The sequence below is a fragment of the Arachis hypogaea genome, chromosome 14, assembly GCF_003086295.3.
Source record: "Arachis hypogaea cultivar Tifrunner chromosome 14, arahy.Tifrunner.gnm2.J5K5, whole genome shotgun sequence".
In the NCBI taxonomy this organism is placed as follows: domain Eukaryota; kingdom Viridiplantae; phylum Streptophyta; class Magnoliopsida; order Fabales; family Fabaceae; genus Arachis; species Arachis hypogaea.
In genome coordinates, this window is record NC_092049.1 from 139,344,610 (window position 1) to 139,365,074 (window position 20,465).

General features: G+C 30.5%; 3 protein-coding genes across 4 annotated transcripts; 1 reads left to right on the plus strand and 2 right to left on the minus strand.

The window, feature by feature from the left end:
- Positions 1-970: 970 nt before the first annotated feature.
- Positions 971-5,413, minus strand: LOC112744635 (ultraviolet-B receptor UVR8). Its single transcript, XM_025794311.2, has 9 exons — positions 5,229-5,413; positions 4,390-4,663; positions 3,814-4,007; positions 3,686-3,733; positions 3,479-3,551; positions 3,093-3,264; positions 2,121-2,552; positions 1,845-2,036; positions 971-1,304 (listed from the first exon to the last, which is right to left on the minus strand). The coding sequence occupies exons 2-9, from the start codon at positions 4,640-4,642 to the stop codon at positions 1,244-1,246; spliced, it is 1,425 nt and encodes a 474-aa protein (XP_025650096.1). The 5' UTR covers positions 4,643-4,663; positions 5,229-5,413; the 3' UTR covers positions 971-1,243.
- Positions 5,414-6,061: 648 nt separating this feature from the next.
- On the plus strand, positions 6,062-9,125 carry LOC112744636 (uncharacterized). Its single transcript, XM_025794312.2, has 8 exons — positions 6,062-6,369; positions 6,988-7,152; positions 7,275-7,394; positions 7,516-7,559; positions 7,789-7,914; positions 8,169-8,253; positions 8,682-8,738; positions 8,851-9,125. The coding sequence occupies exons 2-8, from the start codon at positions 7,009-7,011 to the stop codon at positions 8,926-8,928; spliced, it is 654 nt and encodes a 217-aa protein (XP_025650097.1). The 5' UTR covers positions 6,062-6,369; positions 6,988-7,008; the 3' UTR covers positions 8,929-9,125.
- Positions 9,126-10,069: 944 nt separating this feature from the next.
- On the minus strand, positions 10,070-14,362 carry LOC112744637 (E3 ubiquitin-protein ligase At3g02290). 2 transcript variants are annotated; one of them, XM_025794313.2, is made up of 6 exons: positions 14,043-14,362; positions 12,928-13,324; positions 12,163-12,592; positions 11,617-11,726; positions 11,472-11,538; positions 10,070-10,371 (listed from the first exon to the last, which is right to left on the minus strand). In XM_025794313.2, exons 2-6 carry the CDS (start codon positions 13,045-13,047, stop codon positions 10,358-10,360), a joined length of 741 nt encoding a protein of 246 aa, XP_025650098.1. In that variant the 5' UTR covers positions 13,048-13,324; positions 14,043-14,362; the 3' UTR covers positions 10,070-10,357. The 2 variants fall into 2 exon arrangements, with proteins under 2 accessions (XP_025650098.1, XP_025650099.1); XM_025794314.2 differs by lacking the exon at positions 11,472-11,538.
- Positions 14,363-20,465: the final 6,103 nt, after the last annotated feature.

Here is a 20,465-nt window from a genome sequence, read left to right on the forward strand (position 1 = left end):
CAGGAGCAGGTCAAAAGTTATATGTTTTTGTGCTATTGTCAACTTGTCATAGTATATTTTCTTTTTGGTTTTCTAATAATAATAATAATAATATTTGGATAGACACGATGGTACATAAATACACACAAAATACATATATTTAGTGTTTGTCCTTAAAGTTGAGACACAGAAATATAATGCATAAAACATAAAATGAACTGGAACTGATTTGTCGGCCGAAATAAAATTTTGGGGATTAATCTGTATATTAATTTTTTTTAGGAGTAAAATATCCAATTTTAAAATTTGTAGAGACTGATTTGGGTAATTATACTTATGCTATGTAAAACTATATGATTTTGCAGTTACTAATCAGGATACATCAATAGGTGTTTAGAAATTTAAATTAAAAAATATTAGATCAAGTAAAAATGGAGACTAATTTTTAAGAATTACTCCAATAGATTGGTTCTCCGTTGTTTTAAATGGGAGACTAATTTGTTTTAAAATGATAATTTTTAAAATTTATTTGTCTTATAATAAAATTTACTAAGAATTTACTTGTTTATCATTCATATTAAAAATTTAATTGAAAAAAAAACTAATTTCTGAGTAATTCTCAAACTTTTAGCTAATAAAAATGAGTTAAGAACCAATGTTCGATCTGAAATCCATTCGAGACAAATTTGAGTGTTTATTCATTTTAACAATATTAAATATTCTAATGTTAAATATATTTGAATATTTATCCCATTTAAATTTGCATACAATTTTGGCAATATTAATTGAACAAATCTCATCTCATTTAATAAAATCATATCTTGAGAATGCTTAATGAAATTGCAATATATGTATGACATCTTTAAATCCAATCAACACAAATGGCAATGAACAACTTTCCACATTCCTATACTAATAAGAAAAACAAATTTCTTCAGTCAATAATCAATGTGGAAAAAATAAATAAAAATAAAAAGTCCATCAAAAACAATTGAAAAATCATAATCTTCATTAACAAAATACTTATCACTATTGTTTGCCTTCTTGGTTTCCTTTGGAAAAAAAGCATAAAAAAAACCAAGCTTCAGCTACAATTGAGATTCTGAGTGCTACAATTTACTTTAATACAATAGAGGCTAATCCATCATTCATTTGGATTACAATTGAAACGATGAACATTAAAGATTACATAGTTACTTTCATTCAAATAATGATTACACCTACTACATTACAAGAATGCACAAATAATGATTAACAATTTGTTTCAAACTTTACTCTTAGCATCCTCCTCTTGTTCAAGATGACCACCAGAAAGTATATACTCTCTGCCATGAAGAAGTTGCAATAACATCATTACATCAGCATGTGAATCACCATTGAAGCATCAAAGCAAATAATGTGTAAGGACAAAAAAAGGAATTGAATATGTCATGATACAGCATTTAGTTTCTGAAGAATACTGACTAGAAAAGCCACAACTCAGTACAAGAACAATGCTCATTCTTTCTTATCCAGATATGTTGATGCAAAGATGAACCAGCAAAAAATGACAATGATAGATAAAAAGGGAATGCAGGGATAAATGTCACCAATTATTATGGAGGGCCTTCTTTTTTCCCACAATCATGAATGGATTTTGAACTCAAGTTTCATGAAGTCAAGGACAACAAAGTCAATGAAGCCAAAAAGATATTAACAGATAACTTCTAAATTGATGTTCTAACATAAACATGATTGACAAGTAGAACTCTCCTCAGGTTCAGTTTTGCATGGCTTAGAAACATTTTGACACTTAGCACGGTACATAAGTACCAGCAAGTTGTGTAGTTCTTTTCATTTTGGGATCACAAAATACTTTCGTGTACCTGAGTCTCACGCAGAGGCGAGCCAAAGCATCTGATCCAGTTCTGGATGCAATATCCTCAACCCTGGGGGCATCAGATAAAGTCAGAGTCTCTGCGAGTATAAACTCGCACAACTCCTTTAACGAACAAGCATCAGTCAATACAGCTGAATGACCCCCACCAGCAGCTAGTTTTCGGACCTCCCCAACACACCTGTGATTTGGAAAATTTTCACATAAAAACCTATGCAGACATGAAGAATGAGGAGTTTACTTACACTACAGATAGATGCAGTACCAGTCAACAGGCGACGGGTACCAAGCATATGTAGATTTCTCGTTGGCTGCCTGACCGTAACTATTGTAACCCCATCCATGAATTCGACCGTCCCTCATTGAAATAAGCGTGTGGGAGTGTCCACAGGCGACAAGCTTCACGCCTTTTGGAACAACCAAAACTGGGATGTTCCGGAAAAATGTACGAGAGTCATTAGCAACGCACGAGAACAACCCAGTTTGGGGGCCAAGGCCTAACTGCCCGGATTGACCGCCACCCCAAGCGTAAAGTGCCCCTTCCTGAGTCAGAGCACATGTGTGTACACCGCCACACGCCAAATCCTTTATGAAAATACCATCAAGGGAAACCACTCTCCTTGGCAGTAACTCTTTATCTCCATACTGGAGTGAAGAATGTCCAAGCTGGCCCATGCTTCCTAGCCCCCATGTGTAACTGAAAGGTGGAAGGAAATAATACAAAAATGCGAGTAAATATTGTCAAAGATGGCAAACATTCATAATTATTCAGATAATGTATTTCTCGATTTATCAAACAACCATAAGAAACTACACAAAGATCAAGTATGTTCTGCAATTACGCACATTCATAAAGACAGAACGGGGGGAAGCAAGGAACTTAAAAAATTTTTTAGTATATCGGTGAAGAAACATTAGATTGATTCAGAAAAAGCATGCCTGCATGTTAGCAGAATAGTAGACATTGATACAAGCATTTTCAAAGCAAAAACAAAACAACTCTAACAAGTACAGATAGACATAACATGGTTGGCCCTGCAAATCTATAACTACATTCAACTTTAATTTCTCATGGTATAACTAAGCCAAGGGAATAGAAACTTGCATAATATATGCAGCATTTCCATTGAATCTTGTCTCCTGATGTGAGATTCCCTAATGTGTCATGCGGAAAACCACAATTCTCATGCTTAAATTTATAACTATCTCCATCTAGAAATTCCTTCAAATCACTTACACCTCGCCCTTATCAGAAATGGCCGCAGTGTGGTACTCCCCGCATGACACTTTGGTAATCTTTACAAGCTCGGGGGCTTCATCAAGAAACTTAGCGTAAGAACTTATAATACGGGCCCCCTGTAGTCCTTCACAAGTGACACCTCGGCCAAGTTGACCATACTCATTATAGCCTGGTTTAGGGAAACAGTGAGAAAACCCTGATTAGTAGACGGCGAGAAATCCACTTTGTGAACACTCAAATTTATGTTCCTACATTCAATACTTGGTAAAAGGCTACAACCATGTCATCTCTATACATGCAATGACCGTGTAATTGACATGAAATTTACAAACATAAACAAAAGTGAATTTCTAAGAGAATTGAGAAATGTGATATTGAATCACCCCAAGCTTGTAGTAGGCCTTCCTCGGATAAAGCAACCACATGGACAGCTCCACAAGACACTTCACGAATAATCTGCAATTATGATCATATGAACGAAAAAACAGAAGGTAAGCAAATTATAAAACAATTAGGGAAAATACAATAAATCCTGTACGATTTCTATGGATGAAATATTTATATCAATCTCTTTAGACATTTATACTTACTGTATTAGGTTTGAAGGCCCCCCAGAATAACCTAGGAAGATTTGATCCCTGGAATAAACAAGCAGATGACGAAGATGATGATTTAGTAATATATTACGAACAACTATTTGAAGTTATATAGGTATTACCTGATTTTGTCCCCAAATCCAGAGCCTCCCAGTTGAAATGGTACCATCATTTTCACGAGGCTCTGCAATGCAAGCAGAACAATGTGCTCCGCAGGACACAGATTTTACGAACTCTGACTCTAATTGCTTCACTTTCTTTGGATATTTCCTTCTCTCCTCAGTTCCATCACCGAGTTGACCAAAGTCATTAGCCCCTGGAAAACATCATATGCGTAGTGTTAGCCTCTTATCACCTCTATATTTATTGAACATTTAAAGTAAGAAACATTGCAAATAGCAAACCAACAATAGTTAAAATTGTCAATTATGAAAACAAGTTCTTCTAAAGCTGCATGATTTTTATGCAAACTGTTCCAGTTTTACAATAGAACAATATGTCATTGACTGATGCATGTAATATTGATTAGTCATCAATTGCAATTACTGGCCTCCGGATAAGACAAGTTTTTCCTAGAAAAATAAAATCCAATCCCAAAATTAAAATACTTTTAGTTCCTTTATTTTGAAACATGGCTATAGAAATGAATGCACGATCCAATCAATTGGTAAAACAAACAATGTGTAATGAGTGCACACCCCAGGTGAAAAGTGAGCCATCAGAGGCAATTGCTGCTGTATGCTCCCGACCGCAAGCAACGTCCAACCAGCGCGCATTGGTACCTGCTGTACATCCAAAAAGTGCAGGAGGCAGCTGTTTCGGAATCCTCAACTGCTCCTCTCTCCCCTTTCTTCCAGTTTGCCCTGATTGATTGTATCCCCAAACATATATGGCACTCTTCCTTGCAACATTCACAGGTTTAATGGTGCCAAAGATATTATCAACATCCATAGCTTGGTCTCCTTATAGATCCTAACAATACAAAATGAAGATAACATTTCCATCAATAATCATAAATTGCAACCACTTAGTATAAATACACTTAGTGTGTGATGAAATTAACTAACTTTGACACGTCTTTTGCGGCAAAATAAAAAAGCCGGTTATATACCAAAAAATTAACCTTTTTCTAAACATGTCTTTGCCTAGACACCAGAAATAAAGGTTGTAGAACACATGATAAATTCAATGCTTAAATTAAAGCAACACACAAGCTAGGCCAATGCTGAAATTATATCCCAAATTTCATTCTTCATTACATATCAGTTAAATTTGTGTAAAATTTGACCAAAAAACAAAATTCTGCTTCAATTATTACGCAACATAAAAACACAAGCACTGGTGCCCAAAAAAAAAAAAAACAATTTTTTCCATGGAATTTCATGATTAAGTAAAAAATATGAAACCAGCTATGAAGTAAAGCTATTGGTACGAAGAAAGTTGAAGTTTTGGGAAATGGGGGTGGGTCATAATATCAAAGATCATTGCTTTACATCGAAGCTTAGTTTGAGAAAGAGAGAGAAGCATAATAACATACCTTGAACGAATGAGAATGAGAAGAAGAGTTGAATGGAAAGGAAGGAAGAAAAGGAATTTAGAATTTGAAAGAATTAATGGGAAGAGAGGTTATAGCGTAAGCAAGTGTCGCAAGTTTGGGAGGAAAAATGGAATGGTTTTCCGGTTATTGATCAAAATCTCTCAGAACAAAAGCCTCAGGAATATAAGAATTTTCTAGATTACATAATTTATATTAATTATTATTTCTATTTTACTCTTTTTTAAAAAAGATATTTTTTATTTTGCCCTTTTTGTCAAGGAACTAAAGGAAAGCATGTGAATGGTGAAATAAAATGCATGCATCCATTTCATAATTATATATTCATTTGGTAATGGATGCATCAATTTCTGATTTTTCCCCTTTTTGTTTGCTTATATCACAAGATTTCTTTCCCTACTTTCCCTTAAAAGATTCTTTGACTGTGCTAGGATTCTTCCACATTAGTGGTTAATTAATCAAAACGAGGGTATAATTTATCTTAATTAATAGTAGATATTTGGATTATTTTATGTTATTATTAACAATAAAAATATTATATACATAAAAAAGATTAATTATCAAATTAACTTATATATATGTATTTATTGTTTAACTCATTTTTAATATATATTTTATTTTTAATCAATAGTTAATTTTTAATATGTAATTATCATGATTTACTTGACAAGAAGAAAAACTTTTAAGTCACAACTCACAATTCAATAATATTTCATCATCCAATGACTAAAAAAAAAAATTCAAGTTCTACAAATGTCATTTATTTTTTAAAATAGTCAATTGTCAACACATACTATTTTTATCAGCTAAATAAATTTTTTTCTTAAAAACTACTTTTTTATTTTTTGTTGAGATATTTGTGTGGCGGTAGGTGAAGAAGTCAACCTCAAACGACGACTTTTACAGCACCTTCGGAAAAGTCATGAATAAAAAGGACAACATAAAATGCAGGTTAAGATAAAATAAGAATTCACGTTAATATATTTAACTGTCATCAAAATCAAGCTGAAGCAAAATTTCAAATTCAATTCCAATATCTCTCTGAATCCTGGCGAAAGTTTTAACCTTTGGAGCTGCTTCTCCCTCTCTAAGCTTTAGAACACTCCTACTCCTACCCTTCAAGGTATTCTTTCATTTATTTCAAGTGGGTTTTTCATTTTGATCATTTGCATCATAATTCTGTTATGTTTAAGCACAAAGGTCCTTCTTTTTTCTTTTTTCTTTTTTTTTTCTGTATTGAATCGTGTTCTGTTGTTTGTGAATCATTCGAATCATGAAATTCGTTTGGGGCACTTCTTGGTGATATTCGCCCGAATAAAAAGAGTACATAGCAAGCAAATATTAAATCATTTTTCAGAGTTTAATCACATGAATTGGTAAATTTATTTTGTTAAAAGACAATTTAGTATTTGTGATAGTTAAATGATGGTAAAAAATACTAAAAATTACTTCTCCCAAGAGTTTTTCGAACAGAAATTCAGGATTAGATAAATCAGAGTGGTTTCAACTCTATGGAAGTCAAAATTTGATTTTGGTGTAGCTTAGCTGCTTTTTATACTATATACTTTGGTTATATGCAAATTAGTGATTTATTTAACAAAATAGTTGGGGAATTCTATTGTAAGATCCAAACTGTTCAAAGGGGCTATGGATGAAGTAGTAGAAAAGTTCTTTGAATACCTAACTTATCATCCTTAGATTATGATGTGGTCACATTCTAATCCCCAAAAACTTACTGCAGAACTGCAGATACAGTAGGATCATGGCTGCAGCGCATAGCAGCAACGCTGAAAAGAAGATTGTGAGAGTTGACATTAGCTCTGATACTGTATGCCCATGGTGCTTTGTTGGCAAAAAGAATCTAGACAAAGCCATAGCCGCATCTAACGAGAAATACAACTTTGAGGTATAAGACTCTACCTCTGCGTGTGTGCGCGCGAGCGTGTCTGGTGCATGCTTGTATCAAGGGAATGTCTTTGGATTGTCTTTGTTAGTTTATTGTTTTTCACACTTTTACTGGATGTGCAGCTAAGATGGCATCCCTTTCAACTTGATTCTAATGCCCCTAAAGAAGGCATTGACAAGAAGGAGTATTACATAAGAAAGTTTGGATCACGATCTGAACAGATGGCGGCACGGATGTCAGAGGTTTTTACTTTGTTAATCACCCTTTGAACCAAATTTCTTATAGTTGTTCAAATTGTTTATAATTCATCTGATCATAAAGTTTTTGATAAAAAACCATTGTGCCAATTTCGGTATTTGGCAGGTCTTCAGGAATGTTGGTCTAGAATATAGCATGTCTGGACTCACGTAAGATTAAGATACAATGCATCAATGGATAAAATACAAGAGCTGACTCTTTCTCTTTCGCCATTAGTCATTAGATTAGATACGAGAATAAATCAAACGGGTCTCACCCCTCATTCAATGGTGAAGGGTATTGAGTCAGCTCAAAGTACAAAGAAGAATAAGTATATCTAACATTCTTAATTCATCAGTGAGGTTTAAGAACTAATAACATTATCATAACTTTTCACAGGGGAAACACTATGGACAGCCACAGGCTTATATATTTTGCAGGACAACAGGGTCTTGACAAGCAACATGCTCTTGTGGAAGAACTTTGCCTTGGCTATTTCACTCAAGGAAAATACATTGGTGACCAGTAAGTGTATTTTTGTTGTGAGATCAATTAAGTCACAAAAGCTAATGTTTGATAGTATGTGTTTAAGTGTTGATCTATTTTGTTGCGAGCTCAATTCACATAAGCTAATGGAACTTTGTCTATATAGCTTAAGCCATTGTAGATTCCTTAAGAACTAGTACTGCTTCAAAGGGTTGTCCATCAGTATGAATTTCATACTTAATCTGTTTTGCATTAGAGTGATCCTGAATACCCTTAATACTATATGGATGCAGGAACTTTCTTCTGGAATGTGCTGCAAAGGTTGGTGTAGAAGGTGCAGAAGACTTTCTTAAGAATCCCAACAATGGATTGGAGGAGGTAACCTTTCTATAATCAAACTCACTCATGCTTGATTTAGATTCAGGGTATTGCCAAAATATATTCCATTTATGATACTTTGGTTATTAGGTGTTCGAGGTTCTAACTTCCAAATGCTTAATGTGCCTTATTTTTGTTAAAACATTAAAAAACTTAAGGCCTTGTTCCAGTTTTCATTTCATTGTATTATGTTTTTAGGATTTTATGAAAAAGAAAAAGGTGAAAACCATGAATATGATACTATTATGTTTTTTGTTTCCATCTTTTTCCTTCACAAGTTCCTAAAATAGGACACAGAAACCAAACACACCCTTAAGTCTTGCAACTGTTTTAGATTGTACATTCTTGTAGTTTTCATGAACGACTTTGCAATTTATACAAGATTTCTTGGCAACTGATCTTGCTTTCTATTCCATGTCTCTACATAGGTTGAGGATGAACTCAGAACATACTCAAGTAACATTGGAGGAGTTCCATATTATGTGGTGAGTGTATAGAAATCCAAGTCAGTTTGTTAAGATTTCAAAGGGTCATCACTCATCATTCTCATCGTCGCCACTTTCGAGCAAATTAACTCATTTGAATCATATTTTGCAGATTAATGGGAATCACAAGCTGAGTGGTGCTCAACCCCCTGAGGTCTTTCTGAGAGCTTTTGAAGTTGCTACAAGTTAAACTTCTCAGTTATGAACTTTCCCATTTTGTCATACACAACCTTGTTCTTGCAAATAATATGTTGCTCTGTAACATGCGATCTATACTCCACTGTACCAAATATGAAAACATTCCATCTTATCTCTTCTCCATTGTAAATCATTCCTTACAAGTTACAACTATTAATAATAAAGTGAATGATCATGTCTTTGCTGGTATGTAATTGAATGCACACCATACTTGTGAGTTGTGCATACACCAAAAGTTGTCACTAACATGTTTGGGTTTATTGCTTAAATTTTACATTAACTTTTCAGTCAAGAAGTTTCCCCTGCAGCATTTTGATGATGCAGTACTTTTTTTTTACTACAAAAAGGTGTCATTTAAACTCGTCTTCTTTTAATTAACAGGGTTTTTTACCATCTGAATTAAACACATATAAGTTAATGGTTATTGACATTTTTAAGTTATGGTTGAATTCATTCAATTTACAACTAATGATGTTCTGAGTTGTTAACCTTAAAATAAAAAGGTACAGTTACTAAGAAATACTGCAGTTTTCATTCAATTTGCAAGAAACAAAGGATATTTTTAAGTAAGGCACTTCATTAAGGTTACATTGTCCTTGGCTAGAGGTGTTTCCCATTTTGTCTTTGCATAATATGTATCTAACTTGGGTGCACATGTTTTCATCTTTGCTTATATTGCATGTATAACAACTATACAAGTATTTGAAGAATATGATTATTGCTCCTTTGGTTTGTAATTTGGAAGGCACAAAAGTACAATCGTAATTGAAAAGTAAGCTATTAATTCGTTGTTTAAGAAAATATTTGAACTGAAACTACTGGCACCTGAAGTTTGTTTATTTGAAATTTCTTTCTTTTTTTTGGGGGAGACAGGATTTGAAATTTCTATTAAGAATGCATTAGCTTACATGATCATGAACTTTTGCTTTCAAATTTGTTTTAATTCATCCAAACCAAGTAGCAATTGTTACTAGTTTAATTTACTCATTCACCAGAGGTAAAAAATGGGTAGAAGTTTTATGGATAAACTCCATGTATAGCCATCAAACTTATCCCTAAAATTTGCAGAGTTCATTTTATCTGCAAGATGCATCATTGGTCAAATGTAAAATTGCAAGAGCACTAGGATCAAATTAAAAGAGAAGAAAGAAATTCTTGAAAGGAGAAACTGTTGAAACCATGAGAAAGTTTTCATCTAAAATTGCCTTATCCTGTTTCCTCATAATAAGTTTTGGCAATAGAAACATGGATGATATTGAACTCAAAATAATGGTTAAGCAAACTCGTATATATACTTATGTACATGACAAGGCTTAATCTGAAGTATTCACAATGTCTATAATTTGTATTTGTATCTTTGCTTTCCTTTGTTGCTGGCTTCATCTACGACACAACTTTTAACTCAAGATTACGTCGTTTCATCAAATACCATCACCTACACATGTCAACAAAAACAAATAAAAAGTATAACAGACAACTCCAATTTCAACTGTAAAATAAATATGATTAAACTGCAAGATATCATTTATTGTGGTATAGTTTTAAATGATTGTGTGTAAAGTGCAAGAAATTATTAGCACGAAGCTGCTCAAAAGCACAAGCATGCAATATCACACATAAAACACAATTTAAATGCAAACTGAGTGGAAGTCAAGTCAGAGAGAGCTTACAGGCACTCAGTTCTGAATGCTTCAACCTACCTCGAATTTCAACTCTCACAAACCACTCCAACAGAATAATACTTTTAATAATAATAAATGTTTAGCAAATCTAAAAATTGAAAAAATTGAAGCAATTTCCATGGAGGAAAAGATTACAAGATCTAGAGGATAAGGCCACTATAGGCCAAAGAGAGGCCATACTAAAAAGGGTTGATCACACGAAGGATAGTATAAACAGAGGTACAGGAAGAACAAACAAATTCAAGTAGAATGAAGACCTTGGTCAAAATGGACTTTCTGGAATTTTGGATATTGATAGAACACAATGACATTACTTGGTTCATGTAATTAATCCAATCTAAACAAGAAATACCTTCTGTTGTAGTAGTTATTATTTATCAATCCTGGTGAAAATAAATTTTTACCACAAATGTTTGACAGTGTAGAAGTATAGCTATGGACTTATTAACAGCCAAACTGAGTTTCACTTTCACTCTTTGCCTGAAAAAAAGTGAACTGTAAGGCACTGGAACCTACTAACTTTAATTTATTATTTATATACTCTAGTTTTTATACCTTATTGTATATTGTACATGCATGGCACAGATACCAACTACCGACCTAGTATTCTCAACAAGAAAGCTTCGTAGTTCATAGCCAGACGTTTGCTATGCTACCATGCCAATCACTTATATGAATCCAAGCTTTGTGCTTGTGCTGAACTCAAACTGAAATCTTCAAACCAAGTGATGACATGACATGACAGCACACCAAGCCATCGGGACTAGTAGATTGGACATGTTTCCCAATCTGTAACGAATTGGCTGGTTCATACCACTTCACAGCGCAATACAGTTTAAGTAAAGAAACAAACCAGAGACTGGTTTCCAGTTAAGCAGACTGGTTAAGTCCCACTCTCGTCCCTCTGATTTTGATGTGGTCTACACACCAACTGCTGGTGAGCTAATATCCATTTCAAACAAAAAAAAAATTAGTTAAGCGCTAACTGAAACTATTACCTTCCCACAAACTGGACAGGTGTCACTTCTCTCCATCCACTCATAAATGCAACCAAGATGAAAATGATGAGAGCATTTTGTCACTATCTTCGGATTCTCTTCAGTATATTCTGCAAGATAAAGAAGATTTCAGAAATATAAGAATCTATAGAAGGTCATAGCCTCTTAATAAGGTGTTTCCGGGCATTAACAACCTTTTGTCTGTAGATTAGAATTTTTATAAGCACTACAAACAATCATAATTCAGAATTTAAAATTTGGTCTCCTAGGTTCCTGTGCTAAGCTTATATTCTGATTTTATAAGCCAAAGTTGCATTATATGTAAATTTCTGAGTTTCTATTTTTGAGATAAACTCATTAAAGGGCACTGAAAAAGAAAAATGAGGGAAACAATATAAGATGCAATCTCGAGACATCATCTACTAGAAGTATGCCAAATAAATAAATACTCCACACTTCTTGGTATGAGTCAAGGCACATGCCATATAAGTCTCATCATCACGAGGTCTTCCAGTTAAGATATGATTATAAGTTTCAAACATATACCTTCAAGACAAGTTGGACAGCAATCCTCCTCTTCTGAGGACGAATAGACAAGTCCAACTCCAGTGGTAGGTCTTGCTGATGAAAGCCTTATTAAAGACTTAGAGTGGTATTCTTTGGATCCATCTTCACTAGCACGTTCATGCCACTTGTTGCTTGAAGTTAAAGATTGTTGGTCATCCTCATCTAGATCACTTCTTAGAGGTTCTGCCTCATCATTCACATGACTTGAACCCTTCTCACGTCGTGAAACTAGTCTATCATGCTGAGAGCGGAAATGCCTCGGGTCTGCATCATAAGGCATTGGCCTTGGAGGAGAGCGGTACATGTCAGATAGAGAATTATCAAGCGATGCTGTGGAAGTCATAGATGCTGCCCCCTGTATAGATGAAGGAATTGCCTGCATTTCCCCTCTACGGAATATTGATGCATACTGAAATTTGAGGTAGATAGGAAAAATGTTATAGTATATTATGGAGTACATATCTCATCAATTTCAAAGATAAATTATCCTGAAAAATGGATTTAGTTCTAAATATTCTTCATATCTCACTAGTGCATATTAATGTGAATGTCAACCAATACAATCAATTTACCACATAGCAACTTAATGCATTATTTCAAGAGTGGTGCTACTAAAAACTAGAACATTAAAGAGGAAAACTTAAGCAATCTCTCCAAGTTTGGGTATAACTTTGACCAACATTACAAGGAAGCAATAGAGACAATGCAAATGTACAAAAGAGGAGATTTGATTCTGAGACATACCGCATTCAAAAAGTTCTGTAAGACGGAACTGAGGCACTGACGGTTCCTATATACAGGACTATTTGGATTCATATAATCTTCAAAATCATTAACACTCAAACAACAACAAACAGAACCCATTATTCCAGTCTCAATAGTCAATATCTTTCTCTCTTTTAACTTGAAATTTTCCCCAAATTATCAATTGAAACAAGGTCACCAAACACTGATGCTGCTACACGCACCCCTTGAGGAAAGGAACCTCCAACAGCAACAGCTATGAATTCACAAATAAATACACAAAGGAGAGAGGATTCTAAGCTCGCAGAAGTCCAAATGCCTCCGCAAACCAGTACCCTCCCTCTTCTGTTAAGACGATCTACAATATGGATAAGCAAACTCTTCTTCTCTTGATCACCTGTAGAATAAACCAAAAAACTGCATAAAAATCACTGGAACAGAAAGGAATAAAGGGAATGTTGTAGATAAGTTGTCATTCATGCAATTTGACCAATCAAAATAACCGAGATTATGAGCAATGCAGCTAATCCACATGCTCCAAATCCAAAGCAGCAATAAACTAAATTCAATGGTGCAAACCAGCATAAAAAAAAAAGTCATGTTCCCTTTGATAAAATAAAACTGGAAGAAAGAAAAATTACATACGCTGAGCACTTAAAAGGAAAACTCTAATTTTGTATATAATGTTCCTTCAAACAATGGAAAAAATTCTGTTCTTTACTTCAGTGTTAAGCTATGCTAGAACATCAACCAACAAAAATTAACGATCATAGCTTTCCTTTCAGCTGGAAAATCATAATCATAACAGATTAACATAATACAATACAACCAAAACAAGCACACCATGTCTTTTTTAATCCTTAATTATAATCGTAAAAAAATAAACAAATAAAATAGCACGCAATTCATCCATGCAAAATTCTCAATTTTCTACCAAACAGGAAAAGAGAAAAGAAAATATTCAACCCGGAAAAAAAAATAAACACCGGAAATCGATGAGAAATCGATGAGAAAACGGAATATCCAGAGCGAAATCTGGGTGATCAAGGGGAGTATGCGAAGTTGGTGAGGGAGGAAAAGGACAAACATGGAATTTTTGAAAGGAGAAAAAGTACCTCAGAGAAAAAAAAAGAGAATTTTTGAATGATGATGATGAATTGATGATGATGTTGCTGTTGTTGTTTGGAGAAGACAAGGAGAGAAAGAGAGAAGGTGGAATTTATAGAGAGAGATTAATGTTTAGTTTTGGTAATTCTTAAAAGGGAGCCTTAGATTTAAATTTAACGAACTAATTAACCTATTTTATGATTTCAATTTTTTTTTTTATCTTTATATGAATATGATTATATGAATGAATTTTGCCAAATCCTAGTAGAAAATAGAAATCAACTAAAATCTCTCTGTAACCAACTGAAAAGAAAAATTCTCTTAAAAAAATGCTAAAATCATGTTTATGTTATCCCTATTATAATAACTTATCCAATTTTCAAATCAAACAAAAATATGTGAATATTTTTAAGATTCTTTTGTATTTTTATATTTTAAATTACTTTCCCTTTATTAAAAAGATATCAAGTACTACTACCTTAAAAATAGTTATACCAATTTATAAGAATTGAAAGCTCTCAATGTTTTGAAAATATTATTGTTATATTTTGTTAAACACTGATTGGATAATTTACTAAAAATTATGGAGAATAATAATATATTTTATATTTTATTTTTTTAAAATATTCTCATTCTCATTTTGATAATTTTAATTCGATATTTAAAGTTATACTTATATTTCAATTTAATCTCAAAATTTTTAATTTATTTAATTTGATCTCTCAATTATCTTTAACTTTATTTTCGTTATAAAATTATTAACGATATAATATAAATTGACGATTGTTTTGTTAGACTTTTTTACTGTTATTTGATGTGACGGTAAATTTTTTTACTTAATTTTATCTTTACGAAGTCTTTAAACTCTAATTTAAATATTAACTCAATTAATTATCTATCAATATTTTCATTTAAAAACAAAAAAGAGTTTTGCCTTTTTTATTAAATATATACAAAATAAAATAAATGATTATAGAAATCTAATCTAATAAATTTAATTAAATAATTTTAAATAATTCAATTATTATTGATTTAAATAGATTTTTAATTTCTATAAGATACTAATCTTTTGTTTGATTTTAATTTTTGGTTCGTACAAGATATGACGGTGTAAGATCGAAATGCGTATCTTATTATATAAAATTTATTCTGTTAATTTTTAATTAATAAAATTTATTATTAATATAAAATATATATTAAAATATAAATATATATTAAAAATAAATTAAATTATATATATTTATATATAAATATATTAATAATTAATTTTAATAATTGAATTTAATATATAAATAATATTTGTAATTAATTTTATGCACAAAACAATAAACACAATTTATGGCTTTGCAGGCCTCTTTACGTTTTTTTGCTATTTGTCCTATGCATAGGGATAACAAAGACGATATTCATTTACTAATATTGGAAAGATATTAATCAAATTACTTAATCAAATCATTACTTTTTAGGAAATTAATTTTCATATATTAATTGTATAAAAGTATTTTAAATATTTAATTATATATTATTGTCGATATTTTTTTTATAAGAGTTAAATTTTAAAATGGTCTCTAAAATTAGTATCGTGTACCAAAATTATTCTTAAAATTTTAATTACACAAATTACGTTATTGAGATTGACAAAAATTTACCATGTTAGTGTTTGTTTGGATTAGAATTTGCAAATGAGATTTTGTATAAAATTAATTCTACAAACTTGATTTTGATAAAAAGTGAGTTAGTGTTAACGTGGTTTATGTTTGGAAATTTTATATCAAATGGATTATAATAAAATGAATGTTGTTTGGATTACATTATTCAAAATTATGTTTAAACAAAAATTACTAAAAAGAACATGAATTTATATCATTCAAATCTATATTATTTTAACACTTTTTGACTATAATTACTTTTGAAAAGAATTTAAATTTATGTATTAAAAATTAGTATTTTTTTGTTATAATTTGTTAGTACTCTTCTTTAGTATTTTTTTTATATTTAATTATATATTTTTAATAAAATTTATATTATAAAAATTAATAATAATAATAATAAATAAAATATATACTAATTTAAAAATACATAATAAAAAATATATAAAGTCAAATAAAAAAATAAAATTCTATAAAAAATACGTATTAATAAAAATAATTTAAAAAATATATGAATAATAAATACTAAAAATTCTATTAAAAAAATACAATAATATACATAAGTGAATATAAAAAAATTTAAATAAATATATTTATATTATTAATGAAAAAATAAATAATTGATAAAAATTAAAACTTAACAAAGAGTACTAATAATAATATTAAAAAATATTTATTTGTAAAGCATAATTATAAAAAAAATTCAAACATTCAAAAATTTTGATCATTATTTTTTGTATTTTTTTATTATAGATGAGATTGAAATATGAGTGCTTAGGGAGAATATACGAAGTTGGGTAAAAAAAGAAAACGACAAACATAAAATTTATGAAAGGAAAAAAAAGTACCTCAATGAAAAAAAAAAAAAGAATAATTTTTTGAATGATGAATTGATAATTAATGTTTAGTTTTGGTAACTCTAAAAAGGGAGCATTAGATTTAAATTTAACGAACTATTAACCTATTTTATGATTTCGATTTTTTATTTATCTTTATGAGTAATTGAGTATAATTATATGAATGAATTTCGCCAAATTCTAGTTAAAAATAGAAATCAACTAAAATCTCTGTAATAACCAACTGAAAAGAAAAATGCTCTTAAAAAAAAATGCTAAAATCATGTTTATTTTATCCGTATTATAACAACTTATCCAATTTTCAAATCAAACAAAAATATGTGAATCTTTTTAAAATTGTTTTGTATTTTTATATTTTAAATTATTTTTTTTATTAAAAAGATATCAAGTACTACTATCTTAAAAATAGTTATACCAATTTATAAGAATTTAAAGCTCTCAATGTTTTGAAAATATTATTGTTATATTTTGTTAAACACTGATTGGATAATTTACTAGAAATTATGGAGAACAATAATATATTTTATATTTTATTTTTTTAAGATATTCTCATTCTCATTTTAATAATTTTAATTTGATATTTAAAGTTATACTTGTATTTCAATTTAATCTCAAATATTTTAATTTATTTAATTTGATCTCTCAATTATTTTTAATTTTATTTTTGTTATAAAATTATTAACAATACGATCTAAACTGACTACTGTTATGTTAGATTTTCTGACTATTATTTAACCAACAGTAATTCTTTTTACCTAATTTTCTCTTTACGAAATCTTTAAACTCTAATTTAAATATTAACTCAATTAATTATCTATCAATATCTTCATTTAAAAACAAAAAAGAGTTTTGTATTTTTTATTAAATATATGCAAAATAAAGTAAATGATTATAGAAATCTAATCTAATAAATTTAAGTAGATTTTTAATTTATATAAGATACTTTTTTTTTGTTTGGTTTTAATTTTTTGTTCGTACAATATATTTTATATAAATAAAAGATTTATTTAAGTCATTATAATATGACATATTTATTTATTAAGAACCAAAATTCAGTCAACAAAAGAATATTTAAAAACTAAAATTTACTTGCGTCAGTGCTTGTGTGGATGGTGACGGTGCAGGATCGGAATGTGTATCCTATTATACAAAATTTATTCTGTTAATTTTTGCTTACTAAAATTAGTATAGAATATACATTAAAATATAAATATATTAATAATTAATTTTAATAATTAAATTTAATATATAAATAATATTTTTGATTAATTTTATGCACAAAACAATAAACACAATTTATAGCTCTGCAGGCTTCTTTATGTTTTGTTGCTATTTGTCATATGCATAGGGTTAACAAAGACGATATTATTTTACTAATATTGAAAAGATATTAATCAAATTACTTAATTAAATCATAACTTTTTAAGAAATTAATTTTTATATATTAATTGTATAAAAGTATTTTAAATATTTAATTGTATATTATTATCTTTGTCCTTTGTAACTATCCAATTGTAAAGAATCTCGGAATAAAATTGGAATCTAGAATTTAAAAATTTCTGAATAAAATTGAAATCAAGAACTTACTTTTTAAAACTTTTGGAGTTTATAATTCTTAGATCGGATTAGTTTGGTAAAGTTTTTATTTTTAAAAAGTAGCTTATAAAAATTAATTTTGAAAAGATGACTTTTTAAAAGTTGTAGCATTTATGTTTGGTAAATTAAATTAAAAATAGCTTTCAATAAACAAAAGCAACAATAATTGTATTTGGTAAAATAACTTTTAAAATTTAAAAATAAACATAAATGTAAGTATTAAATTTAAAAATTAGTTAATATATGAGGTTATATTAGATTTTAAAATTTTGAAAAGCACAAACCAACTTTAAAAAACTCTATCTTGGGTGCTTTCAAACGTATTACAATCTTTTAAAAGCTGCAAGTACAAGCATATGGTCTTTTTTATTTACCAAACACAAAATGAAGAATTTGAACTTTTAAAGAGTACAAGCACCTCTTCAAAAAGTTTTACCAAACCAAGTTTTAAATTGAAAGAAGCTATTTGATCTTTTTATGGAGTTTCGTAACATTTTTTTATGTCACTGTTTATTGGTGTCTTCAGAATCAACAAAATCAGCAGAAAATTAAAAAGAATAAATAGCCAAATTAGTTTTTAAAAGATTATCCGATTTTTAAATTGATCTCTGAAAAATTAAATTAATTAAAATCATCCTCGAAAGATTTAAAATTAATTACGTTAGTTTCTCTGTCTATTCCGTCACTAGTCTATTCCGTCACTAACGACTTTAAGTTTTACTAACATGGCACGTTAGTTTTTTTGTCAGGATTCAGGTCCACATACGAACACAAACCATTTAAAAATCGGAGCCTAACCCAACAACCGACCCCCCGCGGTCACATACTCTTCTTCTATATGCATCTCAGCCTTCATGCCGATTTCAACAGTTCTACCTCCTCGTCGATACCGTTCTTCCTGCTGTCACCTACATCGGTGCCTTCGCATCAGCTCCCACTCCCATCAGTATCTATCTCCATACTCCAACCCGCCCAAATCCGAACCCCAACTCACGCACCTTGTTTGCTTGCAAGAGAATAGCATATTAGCAATATGGTCCCTTCTCAACCTGAATTCCTTGGGACAATTAGAAACCGCCACTATGATCGCATGGCAATTATCTCAAATATGTCAGAAGAAGATGAACAAGACCTGAAGTAACTCTTCCAATGATCCAATGACTTCATGATGCTCATTTCTAATTAAACTCTCTGAAAAACTTCAATCCAAATTCCAACAATAGGAACAGCTAAAAAATGAAATTACCACCAATGAAAATTTGATTTTTTTTTTCTCACAGAGTAGGTAGATAGCACCAATGTCAAAAATAATATACAATTCTTTTCAATGCTTCCTAGAAACCACAAGAAACTTTTCTGTTGTTCTTATTGTTTCTATTCTTATCCTTAAGTATAGAGAAAAACCGACACAAGCAGAGCACATCGGTACAAATTGCAGCGGAAGAAGAGACCACGTTCCACTAGAAGCCAGCGGCGGGTGACTGAGAAAGAGGGCAGAGAGGAGTTGGACGGTGCAGCGACGGCGATCTCTACGACATTGGACGGAGGGTGTTCAACAAAGCAGCAACTACTTATTCACGCCAGAGAGAAACAACGGGCAAGGACCGGCAGCGTCGTGGTAGAGGAACGTGCAAGGACTGACAACGACGTGGAACACCTTACAGGACGGCGGAGTGGTGAAACTTCAAGTAGAAGAGGAAAAAGCTGCTGAATGTGGAAAGAAGAAAATCCTTTCCTTTACTGGGTTTGGGTCTGGTTTGACGCGGGCAGGATCCAGGTTCAGGTTTAACGTCGTTAGTGAAAGAATAGATCGAGGGACTAACGTGATTAATTTTAAATCTTTCGAGAATAATTTTGATTAATTTAATTTTTCGGGGATCAATTTGAAAATCGGATAATCTTTTAAAAACCAATTTGATTATTTACTCAATTTAAAAATGTTAACAATTGTCTCAAGGGAGCCACTTAGATAAAAATGTCAAAAATATCTTTTTTTAAAGATGTTTTTTAAAAATTAAAATTTAACATATATAATCAATTAAATTGTGTTATTTTTATTAAAATTAGACTGAACAAATACCCGTATTAATAAATTAAATTAATAAATTAAATTAATAAATTAAATTTTGAACCAATATAAATTAATATTTTTTATAAAAAATGATTACAATATTCCTATTATGAAAAATAACTAAAATACCCGTATTATATATATATATATATATATATATATATATATATATATTAATTTTAAAAATTTTAGATCCTAATCCTATGACCACAGAGAAAAAAAGAGGTAGAATTTAGGATTCTCAAAATTAATATATAT